The sequence below is a fragment of the Nicotiana tomentosiformis genome, chromosome 2, assembly GCF_000390325.3.
Source record: "Nicotiana tomentosiformis chromosome 2, ASM39032v3, whole genome shotgun sequence".
In the NCBI taxonomy this organism is placed as follows: Eukaryota; Viridiplantae; Streptophyta; class Magnoliopsida; order Solanales; family Solanaceae; genus Nicotiana; species Nicotiana tomentosiformis.
In genome coordinates this window covers 111,469,845-111,489,936 of record NC_090813.1, presented here as the reverse complement: position 1 = coordinate 111,489,936, position 20,092 = coordinate 111,469,845, and the positions used below count along the sequence as shown (strand labels likewise).

Sequence of the window (20,092 nt, the reverse complement as noted above, 5' to 3'; positions counted from 1 at the left end):
GATATCTACTGGTACTTTGGCTCGAATTTCGGGTTCCTCGATTCGAGCCTCGTTGCTGTTATTGGGTAGCCTTTCGGCCACGGGCACCAAGTTGTTGGTTTCATCCTGAAGGCCGGCTTCGGGATCGATTGGCGGAGCCATTGCTGGTATGAAGTTGTAAGCTGGAGTGCACTGTATATTTGTATCAAATAATCACTTGTTATCCTTAGCCCCACGGTGGGCGCCAAACTGTTTACCCGAAAAATCGGATAACGTTGAATTTATGTATGGTTCTAAGGGCAAGTAGATTCCTTTGATCTGAAAATAACAATACACGTATTTATGGTGCAAAAATAGAAAATGATGAACAAAGATATTTAGTGAGCTTTAGAAAGATAAACACAATGAATTCTTAATCCCAGCGAAGATGCCTTCTATTACAATCTATCTTGCCTTTTATAGCCAAGGATCACTACTTTATCTATAGCAACATGATGGAATAATATTACTAGTAGAGGACCCATGATGGTGTGTCTCCTCCTTAATTCCCGCCGAGATTCTCTCATTTGGTGCGGTTGTAACAACTTTTTCTCTGTGAACTCGATACCGACTCGAGCTCGGCATCGGATCGGAATCTCGGCCTTGGTTTCGAGCTAGGTGATCACTTTCGGGCATCGATGTTCGGGACCTGTATCGGTCGACGTTACCTCGGTCGATTCGAACGCCCCAAGCTCGACGCCCCCATCTCGAAATTTGTTCGGGTTCTCCATGAAGATACCCCTTGACTGAAATGCCATCCTCGATCAATCTTCATGATCGAGGATCGGTTTTAACCGTATACAATATATATATGAATTGATAATGTAAAAATATTCATACAACCAGGTTAATTATCTATATGATAACCACAAATATTTATCATGATAAGTATTAATAATTGGCAAGCTAATAAAAAAGTAGCTAACAAATTATTACTGGTTAAACTAAACGGATAGTGCAAGAAAAATCCTATACATCACGTTGTTAGTGTATATATATACTAGTTAAATCTATAAGGAAAAAGATGGACAGCAAGCACTGCACACACACATACATTTATGTATAGCTATTTTTCATTTTCTTCCAAATTACTAAACAAAGACAGGAGAGAAAGAGAAACATGAACGTTTAAATATAAGAAGACATTGGAAACGACATAAAAGTGCATAATAATGCGTAACGACTTTATTCTGAATGAAGAAATTAAAATGGAGTTAAAATAAAATAATTGGCAATTGGAACTATAGAATAGAGAAAGAGAAAAAGTATCAAAAGGCAAGAGCGAATGTGATGCTTTTTTCCTTCCCGAAAATCCTAAATTTGGTTTTACTAGCAGAGATCTGCATCTTCAAACAAGGACCACATTAACACACAACGTTTTTTCCCTTGACCAATGACCCATCCCTAGCTCTACCCTTTTAGAAAATTTGAATCACCAACCTACACATGTTCCCATCTTTTCATGCCCCTCATTCTTTTCTTTTCCCATTTGCTAGTTTTCCAATTACAAACTTTCAAATAAATAAATAAATACAATTGGAGCAAATACAAAGAACCGAATTTAGAATCTAGACTCAGTATGTTTAAAATGAGCCTGATCTAATTATATGTAAAAAAAAAATTCATCTCTCCCTCTCTCTCTATATGTATATATATATATGCATAGACTAAAAAAAGCAATAACTGACAATTTCACACAGTACTTGTTTTTAGATCCTCTCAAGAGCAACCAATTTATTGCATAGTTTGCATGATCATGAGTCACGACACAGTAGCCTTAGTTTTATTAACATAACGGGGATATATTAGTAAGATAAATAGAATGGATAATAGATATGAATAATTAATATGCTGGTAGACTATAGTCTATAGAAGTTATACATTCTTGAAATGACAACACCGTTTGCAGTACGTAATTCAGACCTTTTTATCCGGGAAACAGATGAAAGACTGGAATCAATGGAATTCGCACTTCATTCAGACAATATGGATGTGTATTTATTTGAGTATCCTATGAATTGTTCAATATTATTTAATTACTACTATATTTTGTTGTCGTTATCTTCCTTCTTTGCATTATTTATAGCTAAGGCCTAAGCTCATGTAAAACTAGCTAGCTCAGCTCTTCTTCTTTTTAAATAACTTTTAACCACATTTAGCCGACTTAGAATCACATGCATAGATCAAATAAAGTGGTTCATTAACTTTACTAGTCAAATAGAAGAGAAACGAATTTCGGTTTATTTCCAGTACTAACATGTGAGCCAGGAAAAGGAAAAACCCGATGTGCTGTTCTTCAGAAAGAATTTATACCACAAATTTGGTTAAATTATAGTTGTCGTACATTTTAGGTTTGTAAAATCATTCCACCTTTACTAATCTATCAATTAAGTTCATCCCAATGCAAGTACGATAGACATTTTGAGTAGAAAAGAAACTCAAATACTTAATAAGTACTACAAGGATGGTACTTATTAAACATAATGAGTACTTAATATTTATAAGCGAAGGTACAAGACAGAGATTTGCAGTTCTGCTGTTTTGGTTCCTTTGCCATTACTACTTTTTTGTTACACATCATATACTTGGCCTTTAAAGTTACATGTAAATTTGATTTGGTCGCATAAATGAAGTTATAGGTTTTAAATTAGAAAAAATTATTTTTTGTGGAATATTCGTGCGGTTGTTGATGGCTGAACTATGGGTTTTTCTATTTAAATTAAGGCCTCGTTTGTCCATAATTTTATTTTTTTTTCAATTTTTTTTTCAAAAATGTGTTTGTCCAAAAAAATTTGCAAGTTTTTGAAAATTTTTCGAAAATAAGTTTTTTGAAAACCAAAAAATGGTTTTGACCACTTTTTCAAAATTTTCAGAAAAACTTTTTTCCCCACTCATAGAACTGCAATATTTTTTTAAGTGAAATACATGTCCAAACATAATTTTAAATTTCAAATATCATTTTTCAACTTAACTCCAAATATTACTTTTTTTCAAAAATTATAACTTTTGTGTCCAAACACCTACGGTTGAGCATGAAGGTTTAGATGTTTTCTTTTGGACAGTAGGGTGACGTGAAATAACAATATGGACAGAGAGGCCGAAGGGGGACACAAAAAATTGCATACAGAGCTCTGTCACCCACTCACCACTCGCAAGCTCGCAACTTGGGCATAACTTTCAATATTCAGAAACTTATACTGCATTTTTTTCAGGCTTTTTATTTAAAAATGTTCACTAATTCTTGTTGAATATTTCAGAAGTTGCTATTTGTTCTTCGCAATTCCATTTTGGGTGACCTTAAAATACAAAAGATGCACAAAACAGAAAAAGGTACAGGAGTAGTGTTAGGGCCTGACTCTTTGATATCGGGCGTGGCGCGGCTATGGCAAGGATTGAGCGCGATGGCCTTTCTATTGGTCAATGTGCGGGTAAAACGATCATGCGGGCAATGGACAAGACATTGTCATGTGGGCTGTTGTGGGCAAGTATTGGCCATGATCTTGAGACATGCAAAACATGCTTGGCAAAAGCTTGACAAGGCAGTGTGAGCTAGTTGGGACGGCACAGCATGGCATGCGCACCAAAGTCAATGGCCCGGGCACTTTGAGTTGTGACAGTGCTAAGTGCGGACTAAGCTAAGGCAAAACCGTACGGGATGATGGCAAAGGTTTTAGATAGCTAGGACAAGGCTATGTGAAGTAAAATACAAGCAATGGCATGGGTGAGATAAGGGTTGATAGGGACAAGGCAGAAACTCGGTCAACGCATGTGCGAGCGGCAGTGGCGCCGGGCGTGTGCGGCAAAGTCATGAGCGGTAGGTTACGAGCAAGGCAGTGGTGCGGAGCAATGTCAAAAGAAGCAAAGGCTGCGCACAATGCCAGCCTTGGGCGTGTAGTAGCTGGTCAGCAAAAGCGCACATGCAGTGCGCATGCCAAAGTAGTTAGTGGTTACCTTTTTGTAACTACTTGTATCCATGTCTGCTTTATGCTTGTATCCACTATCATTTCGTGTAGATCATGGCCTATGTTAACTACAAGATAGGAACAGATTTAGCATTACCCCGCTAAGTGGCAAAAGTTGTAGACAACAAGTGTCAATATGTTGTCAAGTGCCAAAGGCTGCCTATGTCCTATAAATAGGTGCCTTTGGACTTAGTTAGATTATGTGGGGAATTTCGTGTGAAATTCAGTAAGGGAAACAAGAGAGAAACATGAGATTTTTTAAGTTTTTCAAAAAGGGCTAAGGCTGGGCATTGTGTAGGTTTTAGTGTTGGCTAAAGGACGACTTGTGTTCTTTGTCAAAGTGAGATTGTGATCGACTTGTGATCATAGTCAAGTGAGGGTTTTCTTTGTAAGTTTTCGAATTAGTACAATGGAATTGGGATTTTTCTATATTTGATTGTGTTTTCTTTACGTTTGCAGCCCAAAATAATCTAAGTACAAACTTGCTGAAAATTTGACTAAGTGTTGGAACGGCTGAGTCAAGTGCGCAACTTAATTGCCGCGCAGGTGTAACTTTGGGCCGAGAAAAATCGCCCATGACAAGTATAATGAAGATGAGGTACCTACCTACCTTCAAGGAGGGAAGAGAGGAAAAATTAAGAAAATATAATGGTCCCTTATGTTTTCTAAAATAGTTATTTAAATATACTTACGGGAAGTTTGATCCTTTAAGTTTGCTAAAAGTGAGAACTTTTGGTTCCCGTCAAATAATTAAGATGTTAGATTTAAAATTAAATTGAAAAAAAAAGGATTTAACTAAAATATCAAGAAAATTCCGTCAAATCTCATAAACAGTAATAACAATAAGATACTTATAATTTTTTATAGGGTATGCAAGGGATGAGATTTGGGGTGTTCTCAAGAATCAAACTGAAAATAGTAATAGTTGTTGGTTTGATTTAATTTTTATTTTAAGCAAAAAAAAATAAAAATCAAATAGAGCTATATATATATATATATATATATATATATATATATATATATATATATAGCTTTATACTACATATTAATTTTCTGCACTAGTCTTGTTTTTTGCTTATACATATATAGGAGTAATATTTTTCTTTAGAGAACCGATTCAAATTGAACCGATTTTCGTACACAAATTAACTTAAAATCGAATTAATTGGTTTGATTTTCTTTAGAGAACCGATTCAAATTGAATCATGGATCGCGGAGATGGACGGGGTGAGGTGACCATTGTGTCTGTTGAAAGATTGAAAAAAATGTATTAATTAGTTTTTACAGAAAAATCTAAAGTTACGCATATGACAATGAGATGGTAGGTGAGAATAGAAATATTGGTTTATTAGTTTTATAGAATAGCGTTAGTTTGACAATTATTTATTTTTTGGAGTCTTAACTTGGAAAAGGAAAGACTTGGTTTATTTTGAAATTTAAACATTGAAAAGAATCTAGGGGTCTTACTAGTACTCAATTTGTCTTTTCTTATACGATGAAATTATAAGATCGTATTAGCTTGATATTCAGTCAACTAATTATAGTATCCCTATTATTTCTCTTCAGCATTTGTAATCAATATTGCTGCTGCAATTATTAGTACTACCATTTGTATGAACTCTTCCTAGATCTAATCAGCCACAATCATTACAAAAATTAATGATGTCTTTAGTATTAATCCTTCATTAACTGTCTTAAATTTCACATTTTAAGATCTAAGAACGAAGTTAGAAAACTAATTGTAGTACGGTACTTAAATAACTACATTATGGAGTATTTTGCTAAATAGGTATAAATCTATGTTCTTGATACATGAGCATACACAGAAGAAAGAAATTACAACTAGGAATAGGAAGATATAAACTTATTCGTTTACATCAAATTATAATTAATTTACCATAGATAAATAATTTAATAAGATATAAATATACAATAATTAAGTGAAAGAACTATATGTACAAACACATGCCATAGATTTGGTGTAAATATTGTGTGGGGGTAAATGTTTACAGGAATAGGAATTTTGAGTGAATGTGCGCTCTTTCCCCTGCGCGGCAAACCCCCCACCAAAAACCCTTTTGAAATAAAATAGTAAAACATAGAATAAGGAGTTATATATCACTGTGAAAAAGATATACGAATTTTTGGAAAAAAGGACAGGCGTGAAAGCTATCTCAGATAAAATCCCTCCTCTGCTTACTTCTTTGGTTACCCTCCCCCTTCCCCACCTTTACTCTCTTCTCCTTTTTGGCTCTTCCCATTCTCTCCTTCTCTTTCTTTATTTTCTGTCCTGTAGAGAGAGAGAGAAAGTATAAGCAAAGCAGCAGATATGTTACTGGGTCCAAGATTGAGTTTTGGCTTACCTTGAAGATAATGAGTAGAGCCTCCATTGTCTTCTTCCGTCAAGAAGAAGAAGAAGAAGATGGTTTTCCCTTTAGATACTCAGCTCCTAAATCCAATCTTTGATGTCCTTTACTGTGAGGAAGATCGATTCTTGGACGATGATGATTTAGGAGAATGGTCTAGTACTTTAGAACAAGTAGGAAATAATGTGAAAAAGACTCTACCTTTATTAGAATGTGACATGTTTTGGGAAGATGACCAGCTTGTCACTCTTTTAACTAAGGAAAAAGAGTCTCATTTGGGTTTTGATTGTTTAATCTCAGATGGAGATGGGTTTTTAGTGGAGGTTAGAAAAGAGGCATTGGATTGGATGTTGAGAGTCATTGCTCACTATGGTTTCACTGCTATGACTGCTGTTTTAGCTGTGAATTATTTTGATAGGTTTGTATCTGGACTCTGCTTTCAGAAAGATAAGCCTTGGATGAGTCAACTTGCTGCTGTGGCTTGTCTTTCTATTGCTGCTAAAGTGGAAGAGACCCAAGTCCCCCTTCTCTTAGACCTCCAAGTATGTCTCTATTCAAGTGTGCAATCCTGCTGTTTGTATAAATGTCTAAATGATTAATGCTGGCTCTGTTTTATTGTTTAGGTGGCTGACTCAAGATTTGTGTTTGAGGCAAAGACTATTCAGAGAATGGAACTCTTGGTGCTCTCCACTCTTAAGTGGAAAATGAATCCAGTGACACCACTATCTTTCATTGATCATATCATGAGGAGATTTGGATTCATGACCAATCTACATTTGGATTTTCTTAGGAGATGTGAACGCCTCATTCTTGGTATTATCACTGGTGAGATATCTACCTGCTTTCGGTTATTTAGGCTGTTACTTTTGGAAAAAAAATTGAAATACACATTTGTTTTATTGTAATTGATTCCACTGGTTGACTATCAAATGCAGATTCTAGGCTCTTGCATTATCCTCCATCTGTTATTGCAACTGCAGTAGTGTATTTCGTGATCAATGAGATTGAGCCTTGCAATGCAATGGAATACCAGAATCAGCTCATGACTGTTCTTAAAGTCAAACAGGTCTGCTTTCTTTCACATTTGAATTTTAGCCTCTTCTGGCATCTTAATATCTAAACTTGATTAGTCTATTGTGTCACTAATGTTCTTGATCAATTAACAGGATAGTTTTGAAGAATGCCATGATCTTATTCTAGAGCTAATGGGCACTTCTGGCTACAATATCTGCCAAAGCCTCAAGCGCAAACATCAATCTGTACCTGGCAGTCCAAGTGGAGTTATCGATGCATATTTTAGTTGCGACAGCTCTAATGATTCGTGGTCGGTAGCATCTTCAATTTCATCGTCACCAGAACCTCAGTATAAGAGGATCAAAACTCAGGATCAGACAATGACACTGGCTCCACTGAGTTCTGTTTCTGTCGTTGTGGGCAGTAGTCCTCGTTGATCAGTATCTCATTCTCTAGATTATCTAGTATTACGGCTATGGTTACTATATGATCTCTCTTTTTTGGTATGTTCTCTTAAACTGCAGTTGCACAATGCTCTGATGTTCCATTATGTTTTACTGGACTTTATTCGTTGGATGGTTTAGACGGATGTGAACATCAACTCCACCCCCTCTTCCATAGGAAATGGGATTGGTGGAGTTTTCCCTTGAGTTGAATCAATGCTGCTAAATTATGTCGAATACGATCATTTTCATCGTTGAATTTATGATTTCAAGATTCATTTCTTGTCAGTCGTTATCAGGGCGGATCTACCTTATGAGGTAGGGGTGCCACCCCACCCGCTCGCTTCGCTAAAATTCTTACTATGTACATAATATTTCTGTGAAGAAACATATATATGGATAGAGTGGCACTCAGAAGTCACAAGGTGGAAGCGGGTGCCATTGGTTCAGCCTTGCCTTTGAAGGCTTTCCTTGGCCTCATGAATGCAAGTTCGATTCTCTGTTGGAGCAGCTCCTTTGATTTTTTTCTTTTTTTCTACTTATTAAGATTTCTTTTATTTTCTGTTGAGCCCTAGTGCCTCACATCTTTTCCTTCTTTTTCGGTTCTTTCCCTCCTTTACTTCCTTTTATTACTTGCTAAGTATCTCTTTTTTGTTTTTTTAACTTTCGGTCCTCATTTTGTTTCTATCATTATACCTTACTTTATGAACAATTATTTTCTATAGTTAATTTGAATTGATTTTAATTAGCATATAATTTTTTTTTTTTTTTAATGAAACGATATTAATTTTGTATATTGGAATATAATTTGAGCAATATCTTCTTTCATGAAATGTCATAGTATAGTTAAGCTACTCTTTAAGCAAATATTTATATTGGAAGCGCTCTTTCATGAAATGTTATTGTTCTTTTGCATTTTTATTTAGAATGTGTTTAAATTAAGCGTTAAAAATTCGAACTAAAATCGAACTTATTTGCTTTGTGAATGAAAGGCCTATTCAGCTTAACTAAAAACTAACCGACCCGACCTATTATTCTTATTCTGTTTTTGTAGCTAATGACATGTATACTGTATGCATAACATGGTGACACCCGCAACTTTCGAATCTTGAATCCGACTCTGGTCGTTGTGCTTTTTATGATCCTTTGTCTATCAAAAGATGAATGCTGCAGTAGCCATAACTTTGATCTGATTCTTGGATGTGGGATCATAGATAGAGATGGATATCCCTAGTTTCTCTGCTATTTCAAAAAACAGATATTATATGTATTGAGAAAGGTTTTCAAGGTAGGACAGGTTGGCAGTGGACTATGTGCTTCTGAACTACGTAGTATATTAAATTAGAATGTAGAGAGATATGTCTCGAGGGCAGGAATAGATTGTCGGCCAGTGGGATTTCAGTAGTTGTTGCATAGACTTTTCTCCTATGCTTTGACCTTATTTTGAAAAACAAAAGCATTCATATACTCTTGTTTACCTAAAGCTAATCCAGGACTAATAGGAGGTGCAACATTTTGAATTCACTGTCCCTAAGCAAGGAAATAATAGAACCCTCGTTACTATGTCGGCGTTGTCTACATGATAATCTAAATAGTGCAAGTTTTATGCATACTTTAGCTGCTTAATGGTGTTCATGTTTGGTGTATACTTTGTTACAAATTCATAAAAAAGATAAACTCAAAGAAACATAGTGGTAGGTACCATTAGGATTAGACACTAGTACTATTACTTTTAATTTTTAAGAAACAAACTCATGTTTAAATGTCGTATTATATAAAAAAAAGTTCAATTTTACGATCTCAGTATTTCAATGATAGGGGAAAGCGAAATTGCTTGATGTATATTAAATGCAACAAGCTCGATTTGCATCACATATTGAGTTATTTCAAAGTAAATTATAAATAATTGTCGATTGTAATATAATGAGTGTGTAACATATAAAACAGGAATACGACGTTCTAATAGATCATGTAGAAAAGTTAGATTACTGAACGCATAAAATGATTGGTGTGACTACTAAATGGATTTCTAGCTGCCACATTTCATACTACAGTAATATGATTTCCTTTCGTGGTACAATAATGGAAGTGGAACGTGCAATTCCCTCAAGCAGCACAATTAGCGAGAATACATTTTTTGTCACGGACGTAACCAATCTTTGGGTCCTCTGTATCGGGCCTTTTGGCTTTCTTTTTTCTTTCAGTTTTTAAAGTCGTTATGTTATGATACTCTTAAGTCAGCATAATGATTCGTTAGGAAGCAGCAGTGTTATTTAGGGGAAGAGCTAATTTACTTGGGATGGACATTGGACCACCCAATAATTCTAGTTCTGGAATAACACTATAATAATATACGTTAAACCTTGCAAGTTTGACCACAACTCTAGGAGTAAACTCCGCTGGCAATTCCTAGATAGTAGAGTTTGTTTTTTGGCCCCTTTTCCCTTCTGCAGTAGTTAGTAGAGTATTATACATAATTTTCCACCAAAATAAAAAAAGAAGAAAAAGTAGCTTGTGTTTTGAATATTTCCCTAAATTGGCTGTATGGCCAAGACAAATGAGGCTGGTTAACTGTTTGCTAGTTTCTATAGAATTTGAGTCAAGACAAACAGAGGGGTCTCAGAGAGATGAGAGTGACCCTGGGGTGGGGAGGATTATATCTATATTTTGGGAATTTCTTTTTGTTTTCCTTAAGGCTATGTAATGGTATACCTAATACAATATTTTTTATTAAAAGAAATGCTTTGTAATCGTATACCTAATACAATATTTATGTCACAGCTTTAGAAACAATGGTCCAACGTGCTACCTACCATACACCAAATTTTGGCAAAACAGATGAAAATCTTGATACTCCAATAAAGTGGATATTAAAATCACCAACGAATTAAATGCAAAATAAACCAGGCTTAAAAGCAAGGAGGCATATACATATCTGTTTCGGTATGCATTCGTAGATAACCAAGAAAAGGGGAAATTGCTTAAATTAAAGGTTAGGCAACTTCATGACCCTTTCCTCTGTAGGGTAGTAGCATTGAAGACTGAGGAAAATTATTACCATATTAATCAACTCTTTGTCTTGTTCCACATTAAGCTAACCCCATATTTTAAGAAAAGATGATAAAACATTAGAGAATCAGAAACAAGGTGATGAAAAAGGCAAAACAGTGAATCCACAGAATTCATGTGATCAAACAGAAGAGGAATTATGGTTGGAAACAGCTAAGGGTGAATTTGTTTGTTATGTCATTGATTCAATTCCTCAGTACTCCTTTGTTTCTATTAATGCCCTGATGAAATAGGTTGAGTACCAAATATTTTTCGGGTGGCTGTAGTCAAATTTTCAGAAAAACTGTCTGTTTTTTCACGTTGTGTACTATAAGTCCTTGCAAAAACAAGACCAAACAAAAGAGGATTAATTGTGCTATAGCACAAGTGTCATACAATTCATAAGTCGTAACTAATTCGTTTGAGGCCCTGCACTAATTGCTCTATGGCTCTTCCAAAATATTTCCACGACCCCCGACTATGTCCAGAATGTATGAGATGTCTCATCTTAAAAATCCACTAGTTAGATATCAGTGTATAGATCAACAAAGTAAGAACGGAAATAATGGACAAAATATAAAGAAAAAGCAGTAATGTTCTATTCAATGGTATCACTGGAGGAGCTAGAGACCAAGGTACAAGTTTGCCTTGAAAAAATTATTTTATAGTTACAAATTATTAATTTAAAATTTAGTGACTTAAAAGGGATATAATTTTGAACTCATAAACTTCAAATTTTGGCTTCGCCTATAATAATATGTCTCAGAGTTTGGAGAGTTACTATGGTGCATCGAAGCAGCAATTACTAAGAGAAAGAAACAATTAGAGTAAACTTAAGAAATATGTTTAATGGAAAAAAAAAACAATCAAAGAGAGCTTTGGGTCATGATATATTTGTTGAGGTTTAATTTGATCTAGGTTTGTCATTAGAGGGTAACAAAAGTTTAGTGCGTCAATGGTGGAGCGTCGTATCAGCCAATTATATTTGTCTAGATTGAATCTGATACCAAAAATTAGTAGGCCTGGTCCAGATTAGATTTTGGCCACTACATTATAGTATGTTTGTTGAGATGTATTGTTGGAAGGTTATAATGTTGTTGAATCTTTGAAATAAATGATTATCAGCTTCCATTACATTTATGTCTCAATTTGATATTTATGTCTTACATTCTCTTAATAAAAATCATTGGTGGTCAATAACTATTTGTTCCAAAGCCAGTTTATAGTTAGGCCAACAAGACAGCTCACAGGGGAATGAACTAATTATGGCCTAGGTTTAAATAAAACATACTCAGCAGATAATAGAAGTAAACACAGGTGGCTGTGTGGGACTTATTTGATTAATGCTGTTTATGTATTCAGGTAGGAGTTCTTAAATTACAAATTAAAAGACCAATCCCATCAATATAATTGGATGATACCTCATCAATTTTCATGCATGAAACGCGTATGCCAGTAGTTTCTCACATTTATGTCTAAAAACACACACCCAATACTGATTCAACCACATTTGTAAAAATCTCTTATAAAAAAAATGATGTAAGCTTAATATAAATATGTATACTAAGAAAAATTTCAACCACATGTAACGAAAAGCTCAAAGATATATTCGCCCCTGCCCCGTATTATTCAACAAACAGAAAGAAAAAATGGGTAAGTAAGCAAAAGTATGGGAATGACTTATTCGTCATTAATCACTATAGGTAAAAGAAAATATGAAAAGTCTTGCAACAGAATGTATAGCCATAGCATATTAATTTCAACCAACGCGTTTTGATTTAAAGACTTGGAACTTCTTGCGCTGGTTGCAACTCTGAATTTATGCCTGCAATGATGATTTATTAACCAAGTAAAATTACAGTTTGTAAACTTTCTTTTTAATTTGTTAAAAAAGATGAAAGAGAAGAGATAACTAAAAGGCCAAAATGTTCTTGCCTTGCCAGAAATATTATTTGATAACCAATCAAGACCTTCATAAAGCCCCTGTCCAGATGTTGCACAAGCACTCTGTATGTACCTAAAAAGACATAGACAACACACAGCCACACTCCTTAGTTATTTTGTTTGGAAACTGTTTGCATAAAATACAAGAAGGTCCAAAAATGCAAAATGATATTATGATTAAGCTAAGGCTATGAAATGTCTTTTTAAGGCCGTATAATATGAACGGGAGATTTTACCAGCGTCGTTGACGGAGCGAATGCAGACCAAGTTTATCACTAATTTCTGCAACACTCATAGCATTTGGAAGGTCTTGTTTATTGGCAAACACAAGAATGGTAGCGCTTCGTAATTCTTCCTGTATAAATCATAGTCATTAATTCAACTAATGCGGAATTGATACTTGTAATTTGTACATCAGTTTTGATAATACCTCATTAAGCATGCGATGGAGCTCATCTCTAGCTTCTGTAATTCTATCTCGATCATTACTATCTACCACAAAGATAAGACCCTGAGTGTTCTGAAAGTAGTGCCTCCATAGAGGCCGGATCTGTAAATTAATACAACATAGTTACAAAATAGGTAACTCAATTAACCAAGTAATTAGCTTTGATTGGGATATTTTGGTATTAACCTATTGAATTAATACCTTATCTTGTCCACCCACATCCCATACAGTGAAGCTCGAATTCTTGTATTCCACTGTCTCTACGTTAAATCCTGGGGATTAATATATCAAGAGATTAAGCTTTGCACATAATATTAAGAAATTTTATATTATTAACGAAATTTAACCGTATACCAATGCTCAATCTATGGTTATCATATCAAACCTAATACGAAGAGTTACCTGTTATATGTCAATTTCAATGCACAGAAAAAATTAATAAAGACAAAAAAAGCATTCAAATCATAGGAAAGTCTTTTCTTTTTGGATAAACTCTCTTTTCTTTTTGTTTGTAATTGAACGTAAAGACTTTGTAGTAATCAAACGGATAAAGAGTCGAGATAGCAAATACCAATTGTAGGAATGGTAGTGACAATCTCCCCAAGTTTTAACTTGTACAAGATGGTTGTTTTACCAGCTGCATCGAGTCCCACCATTAATATTCTCATTTCTTTCTTTGCAAATAGCATTTTTACGAACTTGGATATTGACATGCCCATTGCTCTACAATCGATCAACACACAACTACTAGTGCAGAGAATTCACTTATTTTATCTGCAATTTCCAAATAGCCTAATATATATTCAATGAAAGAGTAGAAGTTTTTTAATACAAATAATGAATCGCATTTCCAATACGTAAAGGAAAAAATAAAGAATATGATTCTGATCAGTTTCGAGGAGAATAAAGGGTGCAAATTAATTCTATTACACTTGAGGCTAAGAAGGCATCTGTCCTTGTCCCATAATGTGTTTAGTCCATTGGTGATTCGTTTCCCAAAAGCAGGTTCCCTTTTTAAACTTGAAAATCTATGTACTACTTGTATGAGAAGTAACGAATCGTATTTTTAAGTAGTAGCCACTGAGATTAATTAATTGTCCACCTATTGCGTGGCATCTCAATACAGCAACTTTTTAATCTTTCATACTGAGTCCTTTTTCGAAGAGAAGACAAAATAGATGCATCATCTAGCATTGATTCTTGCATGAACTGTCGATGTATGTTTGATTTAGACAATGGGAAAGGAAATAGGGACATATGTGAAAAGGAAAGGACGGGAAGCCAAGGCCGAAGCCCGAAGGGAATGAGGAAGATTATCGAAACTTGCAAATTCGATTTTGGAAATCAAGTTATATATATTCCATTTATCCTTTTTTCTCCTCATGGAGTCATGGAATACAAACTGGGTACGGGTAAAAACCGGGCTCATGATACACTCCGGCTTCCAACAGGGTAAAACGAGCTCGAGATATGATTGCGAAAGATCGGAATCGAAGCAAGGATATCCTCGAGTCAGAGTATGGGAGCCGACCATCGACCCTCGATAATATCGGGGTCATGATTCGAGATCGACCTAAAACCTGAAGGACTTCGGAGAGCGTCGTCGGGTAATCAAGCATGACCAACAGGAGGCCGTAATATCTGTGACCGGCCGGATATTACGGCGTGGATCTCGATACGTATTGATGTAGAACCGACAATCAATTAAACAGAAGATTTTTTTACCTTTTATAGAGTTATACTTAGAGTAGGATTCCTCTACTATATAAAGGGGGTCTTATAATTCATTAAGCACGTTATAACACGCATTCCAAAGCAATATACTATTATTTTCACTGTTATTCTAAGATTTTCTTTCAGTCATTAATATTGACCATTGTGAGCCCGGATCGAGGGCAAATAGTTCACTAAGGCTGAAGACATCCTCCCTGCATAGTTTGAATTTACTGTATTTCAATTTGTTCGTTTTAATCCAATTTATCGTTTTGTATCAAATTAATCCGCGTATCCTTAAAACCACTTACAAATTTAATTGTTATCCGATTTTGAGGATAAACAGTTTGGCGCCCACCGTGGGGCTAAGGATAATAGTGGCAATTTGATATAAATTTCCATAACACACTATACTTCTCACTTGTTCTTTGAAGTATCTTTGATTTCAGGTCTGCGTTTAAAATGTCGAACTCCCAATCTGCCCCTCTAAACACGGATGCTGAGTCTGGCCACCATGGCGAGAACAACAATATAGTGCCCGGTAACGAGGTGCCCCCTGTTGATCCCAACGGAATTCCAATCGCGGACCCGATTGACGCCAGCTCATATGTGGCCATCAACATGAATTTGCTCACCGATCCTGAGAACAACATCCGCGGGGGAGTCCGGTCGGTAGCCCAAAATGCTCGTGAATGTGAAGGAGATGGGATCAACTTACGGGTGATCTTCGAAATATTGCAGGCTCAGCAGGTAGTGATAGCACAACTGCAGAACCAAAGCCACGTTTCCAATAGAGTTGAGCCCGAATCATCCCGGGAAAACACTCGCAAAAATGAACCAGCCACAGATAGGCCAAATGAAGCTGAACCTGGGACCAACCCCGGGATAATAAAGATGATCAAGGAATTGAAAAAGCGGGTGGAAACGGGAGAAAATAAAATTGAAGCCAACGACAAGAAGGTGGAGACTTACAACTCCAGGGTCGACCAAATCCCCGGAGTGTCACCGATATTGAAAGGCCTAGACTCCAAAAAGTTTGTTTTGAAACCCTTCCCTCCGAGCGCAGCCCCGAAGCCGATCCCTAAGAAGTTTCGCATGCCTGAAATTTCTAAGTACAACGAGACGATTGACCCAAATAAACATGTGACCTCATACATGTGTGCCATCAAGAGGAACGACCTAGAAGATGATGAGATCGAATATGTCGGGGAGACCTTGTCAAAAGGAGCTATGATATGGTATCACAACTTACCCCCCAAATTCTATTTGACTCATTTGCCATGCTTGCAGATGCTTTCGTAAAAGCACACGCCGGAGCCATCAAGATCGAGACCAAGAAATCGGACCTTTTCAAGGTAATGCAAAGAGATAACGAGGTGCTCAGGGAGTTCGTGTCAAGATTTCAAATGGAACAGATGGACATGCCGCCGGTGGCAGACGATTGGGTCGTTCAGGCCTTCACCCAAGGACTCAATACTCGAAGCTCGTTGGCTTCGCAATAGTTGAAGCAAAATCTGGTAGAATATCCGGCCGTAACTTGGGCCAATGTGCATAACCGATATCAGTAAAAAATTAGAGTCGAAGATGATCAGCTTGGGGCCCCTTCCGAATCTGTTTATCCTGTCTGAGCTATTGATAGACCCAAAGGAGATATTGACTGTGAACCAAGGTCAAATAGGGATTGATATCATCCGTACAACAGTGATCGTAGGGGTAACGGATCTGGATGAAACCCCGTGAGAAATGAAAGGAGAAGCGATCAGAGTCAAAATAACCGAGGACTCATGAGCAAAAACGGTTTTGACAGGCCCATCGGGCCTAAGGAAGCGCCGAGGGTATTGGAGTTCAACTTCAACGTCGATGCTACTGCTATCATATCCGACATAGGACGCAACAGAGGCACCAAGTGGCCTCGACCTCTACACTCTGATCCAGCCAAAAGGGATCCCAACTTAATATGCAAGTATCATGGCACACACGACCACAGAACAAAGGATTGCCGACGATTAAGGGATGAGGTAGACCGGTTATTCAACAACGGACATCTCCGGGAGTTCCTGAGCGATCAAGCCAAAAATTATTTCAGGAATAGAAATTCTAAAAAATAGACTGAGCAGGAGGAACCTTAGCACGTCATTAACATGGTCATCAATGGGGTCGACGTTCCCAGGGGAAGATGTTAAAGCGCACCAAAGTATCTATCATGAGAGAAAAACGGACTCGAGATTATGTACCAGAAGGGACCTTATCTTTCAACCACGAGGATGCTGAAGGCATCGTGCATCCCCACAACGATACACTTGTAATATCTGTACTCAAAATTAAATTTCGAGTTAAGCGTGTGTTGATTGATCCAGGTAGCTCGGCCAATATTATTAGATCGAGGGTCGTGGAACAACTGGGTTTGCAAGACCAAATCGTGCATGCAGTCAGGGTTCTGAATGGATTCAACATGGCATGCGATACCACTAAAGGGGAGATAACATTACCGGTGAATACCGCAGGGACCATTTAGGAAACGAAGCTCTGCGTGATTCAAGGAGACATGAGGTACAATGCTTTGTTCGGGAGACCATGGATTCACAACATGAGGGCAATACCCTCGGCACTGCACCAGGTGCTGGCCTTCCCAATGCCTGGAGGAATTAAAATAGTTTACGGAGAGGAACCGACCGCAAAGGAGATGTTCACAGTCGACGAGGTGATCCCGGTACCACACTTTCGACATCGAAAGGTCTGAACCTGATATCCAAAGATGAAACCAAATAGTAATTATCGATACCGGTCTCGATGGAACCAAAGAAGCAGGGAATGGATGAAGACGGCGACTACAGAGTTCCCAGGTCTTTCATAGTCCCGATCATTCCGACGCCACCAAATCAACAGTCTAAGAATTGGAGCAAGTCATATTGATTGGACACCTTCTTGATCGTAAGGTACACCTGGGCACGGGGTTAAGTCCCGAGCTCAGGAAAAAACTCATTCAATTTCTTATAGCTAACATAAATCGTTTCGCTTGGTCCCATCTTGATATGACAGGGATTCCGCAGGAGATAACCACTCACAAGCTAAGCCTGGATCCGAAGTTCCATCTCGTCAAGCAGAAAAGGAGACCTCAGTCCGAAGTCAAGCATGCATTCATCAAGGACGAGGTATCTAAACTCCTTAAAATAGGGTCCATCCGGGAGGTTAAGTACCCGGATTGGTTAGCAAACGTAGTAGTAGTCCCTAAAAAGGGAGATAAATTAAGAATGTGTGTAGACTATAAAGACTTGAACAAGGCATGCCCCAAGGACTCTTTCCCTCTGCCAAACATCGATCACATGATCGATGCAACGGCCGGCCACGAGATCCTCAGTTTTCTCGACGCCTACTCCAGGTACAACCAAATTCGGATGGACCTGGACAACCAAGAAAAAATGTCCTTCATCACTAAATACGGTACCTACTGCTATAATGTAATGCCATTCGGCCAACGCTTAGTAAATCGGATGTTCGAAGAATAAATAGGAAAATCGATGAAGGTTTACATTGACGATATGTTAGTTAAGTCCCTCCGAGCAGAGGACCATTTGAAATATTTGCACGAAACTTTCAACATATTGAAGAAGTACAACATGAAGTTGAACCCGGAGAAATGCGCATACGGAGTCGGGTCCTGAAAATTCCTTTGGTTCATGGTGTCCAACCGGGGAATCAAGATTAATCCCAATAAGATCAAGGCCATCGAGGACATCACCTTTGTGGATAGTGTTAAGGATGTATAAAGGTTAATCGGGCACATAGCCTCTTTGGGTCAATTCATCTTGAGAGCCTCCGATAAGAGTCATCGGTTCTTTTCATTGTTACAGAAGAAGAATAATTTCTCGTGGACTCCTGAGTGCAAACATGCCTTGGAGGAACTTAAGTGGTACCTCTCGAGCCCGCCTTTGCTTCATACTTCGAAGGCAGATGAACAGTTGTACCTGTACATAACGGTATCCAAGGTAGCGGTAAGTGGAGTCCGAATCCGAGAAGAGAAAGGTACGCAATTTCCTATCTATTATGTTAGCAGAACTCTAGGCGAGGCCGAAACTAGGTATCCTCACCTAGAAAAATTGGCGCTCGCTTTGCTAAGTGCCTCTAGGAAGCTAAAGCCGTATTTTCAATACCATCCCATATGTGTTGTGACCACTTACCCCCTGAGAAACATAATGCATAAGCCCGAGATCTCGGGACGATTGGCCAAATAATCTGTGGAGATTAGTGGGTACAAGATTGAATATCGACCCCGAACTGCCATTAAATCACAAATTTTAGCGGACTTCGTGGCCGACTTCATGCCGACCCTAGTTCCTGAGGTCGAAAAGGAGTTGTTATTGAACTCGGGGACCTCTTTCGAATCTGGACCCTCTTTACGGATGGTGCCTCGAACGGAAAGGGATCTGGACTTGGCATCGGGTTGAAACCACCGACGGGGAATGTATTTAGATAATCTCTTAGAACTGTAAAATTGATTAACTACGAGGCCGAATATGAGGCCATGATTGCAGGTCTTGAACTGGCTAAAAGCCTAGGGGCCCAGGTGGTCGAAGCTAAATACGATTCTCTCATCATGGTGAATCAAGTCAACGGAACGTTCGAAGTCAAAGAGGAACGAATGCGAAAATACCTGCATAAGCTACAGGTAACGCTACAACGGTTCAGGGAATGGACTTTACAACATGTACCTCGGGATCAAAACAGCGAGGCCGATGCTTTTGCTAACTTGGGATCGTCAGCCGATGACTATGAATTCAACTCGGGAATGGTCGTACAACTCATGGAATCGGTAGTGGAGGAAGGCCACGCCGAGATAAACTCGACAAGCTTAACCTGGGACTGGAGAAATAAGTATATAGATTACCTGAAGACCGAAAAACTTCCCTCAGATCCTAAAGAATCGAGACCTTTGCGTACGAAAGCGGCCTGGTTCAGCTTGTTCGAAGACGGTACCCTATTCATAAGAGTATTCGATGGCCCACTTGCCATATGTTTGGGGCCGAGAGACACCGAGTACGTTTTGAGGGAAGTCCACGAGGGCACTTGCGGGAACCATTCGGGCGCCGAGTCATTGGTTCGGAAGATAATCAGAGCCGGTTACTACTGGATCGATAT

General features: G+C 37.7%; 2 protein-coding genes across 2 annotated transcripts; one reads left to right on the top strand and one right to left on the bottom strand.

Moving 5' to 3' along the window:
* Positions 1-6,142: 6,142 nt before the first annotated feature.
* On the top strand, positions 6,143-8,040 carry LOC104112414 (cyclin-D3-2-like). Its single transcript, XM_009622335.4, has 4 exons — positions 6,143-6,888; positions 6,970-7,171; positions 7,282-7,412; positions 7,513-8,040. The coding sequence occupies exons 1-4, from the start codon at positions 6,403-6,405 to the stop codon at positions 7,795-7,797; spliced, it is 1,104 nt and encodes a 367-aa protein (XP_009620630.1). The 5' UTR covers positions 6,143-6,402; the 3' UTR covers positions 7,798-8,040.
* A 4,351-nt stretch (positions 8,041-12,391) lies between these two features.
* On the bottom strand, positions 12,392-14,068 carry LOC104112415 (ADP-ribosylation factor 2-B-like). Its single transcript, XM_009622336.4, has 6 exons — positions 13,815-14,068; positions 13,445-13,515; positions 13,226-13,345; positions 13,032-13,150; positions 12,787-12,868; positions 12,392-12,676 (listed from the first exon to the last, which is right to left on the bottom strand). The coding sequence occupies exons 1-6, from the start codon at positions 13,960-13,962 to the stop codon at positions 12,671-12,673; spliced, it is 546 nt and encodes a 181-aa protein (XP_009620631.1). The 5' UTR covers positions 13,963-14,068; the 3' UTR covers positions 12,392-12,670.
* Between the last annotated feature and the right edge of the window lie 6,024 nt (positions 14,069-20,092).

Excerpts from the sequence above, each read along its gene's own strand:
- LOC104112414 (XM_009622335.4), top strand. The coding sequence starts at position 6,403 with ATGGTTTTCCCTTTAGATACTCAGCTCCTAAATCCAATCTTTGATGTC. Across the intron at positions 6,889-6,969 it reads CCCTTCTCTTAGACCTCCAA|GTGGCTGACTCAAGATTTGT; the intron begins GTATGTCTCTAT and ends TTTATTGTTTAG. Across the intron at positions 7,413-7,512 it reads CTGTTCTTAAAGTCAAACAG|GATAGTTTTGAAGAATGCCA; the intron begins GTCTGCTTTCTT and ends ATCAATTAACAG.
- LOC104112415 (XM_009622336.4), bottom strand. The coding sequence starts at position 13,962 with ATGGGCATGTCAATATCCAAGTTCGTAAAAATGCTATTTGCAAAGAAA. Across the intron at positions 13,516-13,814 it reads CACTACCATTCCTACAATTG|GATTTAACGTAGAGACAGTG; the intron begins GTATTTGCTATC and ends ATTAATCCCCAG. Across the intron at positions 12,869-13,031 it reads TCGCTCCGTCAACGACGCTG|GTACATACAGAGTGCTTGTG; the intron begins GTAAAATCTCCC and ends ATGTCTTTTTAG.